At 42.6% G+C, this 6,099-nt stretch overlaps 2 protein-coding genes across 2 annotated transcripts; one reads left to right on the top strand and one right to left on the bottom strand.

The window, feature by feature from the left end:
- Positions 1-1,017: 1,017 nt before the first annotated feature.
- Positions 1,018-4,681, top strand: LOC133839472 (aryl hydrocarbon receptor nuclear translocator homolog). The gene has a single exon (XM_062271059.1). The coding sequence runs from the start codon at positions 1,490-1,492 to the stop codon at positions 3,437-3,439; it is 1,950 nt and encodes a 649-aa protein (XP_062127043.1). The 5' UTR covers positions 1,018-1,489; the 3' UTR covers positions 3,440-4,681.
- On the bottom strand, positions 3,980-6,091 carry LOC133839478 (abasic site processing protein HMCES). Its single transcript, XM_062271066.1, has 4 exons — positions 5,981-6,091; positions 5,754-5,924; positions 5,202-5,700; positions 3,980-5,091 (listed from the first exon to the last, which is right to left on the bottom strand). The coding sequence occupies exons 1-4, from the start codon at positions 5,998-6,000 to the stop codon at positions 4,699-4,701; spliced, it is 1,083 nt and encodes a 360-aa protein (XP_062127050.1). The 5' UTR covers positions 6,001-6,091; the 3' UTR covers positions 3,980-4,698.
- Positions 6,092-6,099: the final 8 nt, after the last annotated feature.

Raw genomic sequence — 6,099 nt, 5'->3', positions numbered from 1 at the left:
TACTAATGTATTTGTTATTGCCACTATGAATAACTAATTTTATTTTTTTTAAATGAAGACTAGCTCTTATCAAAACAAAAATAAAACGAAAACAAAAAACAAAAAGAAACAAATGCCTAGTTATGAATAAAAATGTAAATGTATTTATGGATATTATATACGATATATATATAAGACAACGCAATGCTGTAATACCATTTAATACTAAACCAGAACATCAAAATTATATTGCATTTTTCAATTGGGTTTGGGGTAGATATTTCTGAAGAACTATAGGATCTATGATGACGATTGACATTCTATTTACAAAAATTAAGCCTTTCATTTTGTGCGATTACTGTGGTGATAGCGATTCAAAACTCTATGGGTTTCCTATATCTTTTTTTCATAAAGCTCAATAAGATCTCCGCAATTGTACGCGGAAAACAAAAAATTTTTAAAAACCCCCCTTATAACGTATTTTTTAAAGCCCAAAAGGTTGGCAACGCTTGATAGTTTGCTTAGGTATCGACGCCTAAAATGGTACTCGAAGATTTGGCATTGCACAAGTGTGTTTGGTTACATACATACATATATAAAAATCCCAAGCCCACTTTACCATTCACTAAACTGCACTAAATAAATTTAAACATGTAACTCCGGAAGAAATTATTACCTATTCCACAATTAATGAAGAATAGCATTTCTCAATTAAATGTTTATCTATTCAAATCATAAAACTTAAATAAAATAAGATAGTGTAATTGTTGTCCATGCACGTTAGACTATTTTTTATTGTTGTTTGAGAACAGCATAGTTTATACAATGTACAATTGCATTTTCAAATGCTTAGCTTAAATTAGGCACTGGATAATTAACATTTTTCTATATACATCATTTAAAAAAAATAAAAATCCCGCACAATATAGTGCAGCCAGGCTAGAATTGGACGCAATGGTATATTTTGGTATAATTTTCAGTGTAAGCAAGAGTGTTTTGAAAATTGGAAGCTGTGGTCACACTGCTGTGCACACAGTAAACAGTTTCAGATTTTTATCGTGTGTGTGCGCAATTCGTGGAAGAAAATTTGGTAAAATTACGAGAAAAATTGTTGAAAACTCGAATGAAAAGCGCTTATATGTGGTGAAAAAAACAAAAACAATATGGCAAACTTGTGGTTCATAAACGACGATATAAAAACGATTGTGTAGAATTGTATACAGTTTCTGTACGAGTTCTTCAAAAAGGCTCTCTTCAACACTTGTGTGTGTGTGTGTACACACGCACACAGAGACAAACACAACGTAGACAAAATACTAAAACCTCCCTCACACACACAATAGTCGACGTTTTTTCAGAGCAGCAGCAGCGCAGCGAGCGACCCAAATAAAGAAAGCGAACAGCAAAGCAAAGCAGAATTAGAGAAGTGCTCGCAACACATACACACTCTCACATACATAACGAGTCTTTCTCCGAAGAAGCAGCAGCAAGTTCATTAAGTATTCCGATCATGGACGAGGCCAACATACAGGACAAGGAACGCTTTGCGAGCCGCGAGAATCACTGTGAAATCGAGCGACGTCGCCGCAACAAAATGACCGCCTACATTACCGAGCTCTCTGACATGGTCCCCACTTGCAGCGCCTTGGCGCGCAAACCCGACAAACTCACCATACTACGTATGGCCGTTGCCCACATGAAGAATCTGCGTGGCACCGGCAACACAAGCAGTGATGGCACCTATAAACCTTCATTCTTGACCGATCAAGAGCTAAAACACTTGATACTGGAGGCAGCCGATGGCTTCTTGTTTGTGGTCAGCTGCGATACTGGGAGAGTGATATACGTTTCGGATTCAGTGACTCCCGTGCTGAATTACACCCAAAGCGATTGGTATGGCACCAGTTTGTATGAGCACATTCATCCCGACGATAGAGACAAGATACGGGAACAGCTGTCGACGCAGGAATCACAGAATGCCGGACGCATACTCGACCTCAAGTCCGGCACCGTCAAGAAGGAGGGACATCAGTCGAGCATGCGCCTCAGTATGGGCGCCCGGCGTGGTTTCATCTGTCGCATGCGTGTAGGCAACGTCAATCCCGATGCCATGGTCTCGGGTCACCTGAATCGCCTCAAGCAACGCAATTCCCTCGGTCCGTCTCGAGATGGTTCTAACTATGCTGTGGTGCATTGCACCGGTTACATTAAGAACTGGCCACCCACCGACATGTTTCCCAATGTGCACATGGAACGTGATGTGGATGACATGGCCTCGCATTGCTGCCTGGTGGCCATTGGGCGACTGCAGGTGACTTCGACGGCGGCCAACGATATGACGGGCAGCAATAATCAGAGCGAGTTCATCACACGTCATGCTCTCGATGGCAAGTTCACCTTTGTGGATCAGCGTGTGCTACACATTTTGGGCTATACGCCTACCGAGCTACTGGGAAAAATCTGCTATGATTTCTTTCATCCGGAGGATCAGAGTCACATGAAAGAGAGTTTCGATCAGGTGCTCAAGCAGAAGGGACAAATGTTTTCGTTGCTGTATCGAGCTAGAGCCAAGAGTTCGGAATTTGTTTGGCTGCGTACTCAAGCGTACGCTTTCCTCAATCCCTACACCGATGAGGTGGAGTACATTGTGTGCACCAATAGCTCTGGCAAGACGTTGCACGGCGCCACGCCTGAGCAGCAGCAGCAACAGGCAGATCAGCAACAACAGCAGCAGCAGCAACAACAACAGCAGCAGCAACATGTCTATGTGCAAGCTCCGGGCGTGGATTACACGCTGCAGCCGCCGCGTCGCGAGATTACGCCAACGGGCAGCGATCCTGCCGGCATCTATCAGATGCATATGCAGGCGCCTCATCCACCACGTCCAGGTTCGGCGCAGAATACGCCGGTGGCATACAGTTATGATGCAACCCATTCACCATATGGCGCCACAGCAGCTGGAGGCGGTCCATCGCCGCTAGCCAAGATACCCAAATCGGGCACATCACCCACGCCTAATGCTTGGGGTGCACTGCGTCCCGCTTCACAACAGCAGCCACAAGCAACAGCTAGCGAGGCTTATCCGGCATATCAACAGAGCAGCCCGGCACGTTCGCCCAGCGGTCCAACTTACACCCAACTAAGTGCTGGAAACGGACAACAGCAGCAACAACAACAGCGTCAGCAGCAGCAACAACAGCAGGCGAGCGCTTATCAGGCGGCACCAGCTGCAGCGCAGTGGGGAGATTGGCAGAATGCTGCAGCCGCACATCCTGCGGCTCATCCGCATCCACATCCGCATCCTCATGCCCATCACCCACACCCGCATCCCGTGGTGGCAGCGGGCGGACAACAACCGCAGGGTCACGAGTTCTCCGATGTGCTGCAGATGCTCGACCACAGCGGCACGACAACATTTGAGGATCTAAACATCAACATGTTTACCACACCATTTGAGTAATGCAATCTCTCTCCCACTCCCACTATTTCCGTCTACTTGACTCTCTATTTGCATCTTGCTCTCACTCTTTGAGACGTTATTCGAGATGAGCGCTTGCTTATCGATTACAGCATTCCTGAACTATCGCGTATCACGCGCTCATCTCACTCGCTACTATTCTCAGTTTTATAATTTACATTTTCAAGTGCAATCCATAAAAACAAAACAATACAAAATTGTTGAAATATTCGAACAAGCGAAATACTGTGTATGCAGTCAGATATAAAGTATAAATTGCAATCTCAATAAATAGGCACTTAAAGTACATAATGGTAGTCACGTACCATGCACGTTCTCGATATCGATATCAATTCTTCACATATGCAAGAAAGCCGCTAATCCACACACACTCAGAGAGACCAGACTTTGGTCTCCCCATCCCCCTCTCTCTGCCAAGCAGAGCTGCGCAAAACGCAAAGTATTTTTTCAAATTATAATTCGTCCCTCAAAATTGATCATAATGCTAATTTCAAAGTTCATAAACGAACAAAAGAACACAAATTTTATATACATATGTATGTATACATAATTTAAAATACTTTTACATGTGTAATTCCTAGACTAATAAACAACAATTGTATTTCTAAGCACTTGCAAACACAAACGCATACAGATACATACACCCACAACAATTCATTGGCCGCGTGCTCAATCACCCTTCCCACCCACCACGCCTTTCTCTTCCCTCTTCCATTCATATTCGCTCTCTGTCAGCTAGCGCAACATTGACACCATTTTGTTTGTTATTGTTGCATTTTGCATGCGGAAAAAGCAGTTCAAGTGCAAATACTGAAAAAAAAACAATTATTGCTTAATATTATTTTCTACAAAAAAAAAACCGCAACGAGAAACCAACAACTAAAAGCTTCATTTTAACGGGCTGCTTACAATTTACTGTCGCGGCTTAAATAACGTTGGCAGCTACAAACGTCGTATTATAAACACACATACACACACATCGAGAACATTGCTAGTTGTAACATCGAGTTTAGTAAATTAAGCGAATAGCAAAGAAACAAATCTTTTTACACTAACTGAAAAAAAAAAAACAATTTAAATCAATTTTTTATATGCTAAGCCTTTGTAATTAAGCAAATTCAACGCTATATATACATACATGCTATAATATCATAGAATTTTGGGTAATGAGAAACAATACTTTTGGTTTTAAATGCAAAATAAACTTTAAATACTATAAAACAACTGTTTTAATTCGAAAATCAACTTTCGGTGGGCTCCAACTTAATCTGAGGTTCGCTTTTAAGCGCTGGAGGCGCTATTTCGATTGGTGCGCAACGCGTCCGCTTGGCGGCGCTTTCAGCTGCAGTTGGAGAAATCTCATCGACACTGCGTTTAGCGGTCTCTTCCTTAATAACTACTTCATCGTTTGTTGGTTTGTTTTGATGCAGCTTCTGCTTATTGCCTGTTAACCAAGCCAACATCCCTTTGGGTTTTTCAGGCTTGGAAGCTGCCTCAAAAGGCTTGTTGCACTCGTCGCTTTTGTTGCGCGAATTATTCACTAATTTGCCAACACGATGCCATTGTAAGCCAGTCGCCGGACGAAGTGCTGCCAAAGCTTTCGAATCGCTTACATGCTTAAAGTGCAGCCAATCCTAAATGAAAGTTGAGGAGCAAACATAAAATAATAATATATTTAATAAATTGGTCTAAATTGAATGAAAAGTAATATGAATAATGAAGTAAATTGATCTGGATTACTCACATTCATTTGCTGTTCCGTTTCGAGTATAGCCGGCATACGATAATGCATCCAGGACATTATTTTGGTGGATTCAAAGGTTATGATGCTATAGCTATACATTTTGTCGCCATTCTCGTCCTGCCATACATCAAACAAGGCTGCCATTCGCAGAAGTTTTACATTTGATGGCGACCAAGTGCTTTTGTCGTGAATTTTTACATCTGCCTCCTGTGGCACATAGAGCAAGTAAGCCTCCCGATCGGATGGTTTTGCCTGCTTTGTAGTCTGCCACTCGTAGAAACCCTCGCAAACAACGACACAACGTTGGCCACGTTTAAAGGGTCCGCGATACAGTTTGGAGTCCATTAAATGCTCCAGCCGACAATTGTTCGTGGTTAGTCCATGCTTGCGGTAGTCTCCTTTGTGCCACGGTGGAATCATGCCCCACATCATGGGCATAACAATGCGATGTGTACCTTCTTGATCCTCTGCGCCTTCTGCGAAGTGCGCAGCTGACACGCTGGAAATACATTGTTAGTTTAATTGTAATAATACTAAGAGCTATCTACATACATCACCGGTGTTATGTCGGTGGGCGCAATATTATAGGAGGCTTGATATCGGCGGCCCAAATTGAACTCTGCGCGCCATTCTGGAGTTGCGTATTCCTGCTGCTTGGCGTCATCTTGGAGCTTCTCATTTGGATACTTGCACGCACACAGCACTTGTTCAGGATCGAGTGTTCTAAACCAATACACGATATACGTTAATCTAAATAAAAAACAATTAGAATAACTCACAGGCAAGTGCGTCCACACATTTTAAGCGGTTTTAATAGCTATTGTTACAACCCTGGTATGTAAACGGTTAATCAGCTGATCTTGTTATCCAGGGTAAGGAATTAAAATAAAGTATTTCT

The sequence above is a fragment of the Drosophila sulfurigaster genome, chromosome 2R (assembly GCF_023558435.1).
Source record: "Drosophila sulfurigaster albostrigata strain 15112-1811.04 chromosome 2R, ASM2355843v2, whole genome shotgun sequence".
NCBI lineage: Eukaryota > Metazoa > Arthropoda > Insecta > Diptera > Drosophilidae > Drosophila > Drosophila sulfurigaster.
The sequence above is the reverse complement of the archived record's forward strand: the minus strand, read 5'-3'. Positions and strand labels throughout refer to the sequence as shown.

Bases quoted from the DNA above. Each gene is read 5' to 3' on its own strand.
- LOC133839478 (XM_062271066.1), bottom strand. From the start codon at position 6,000: ATGTGTGGACGCACTTGCCT. The intron at 5,925-5,980 runs GTGAGTTATTCT...GTATTGGTTTAG, and splicing joins ATGTGTGGACGCACTTGCCT to AACACTCGATCCTGAACAAG. The intron at 5,701-5,753 runs GTATGTAGATAG...ATGTATTTCCAG, and splicing joins ACCGACATAACACCGGTGAT to CGTGTCAGCTGCGCACTTCG.
- LOC133839472 (XM_062271059.1), top strand. From the start codon at position 1,490: ATGGACGAGGCCAACATACAGGACAAGGAACGCTTTGCGAGCCGCGAG.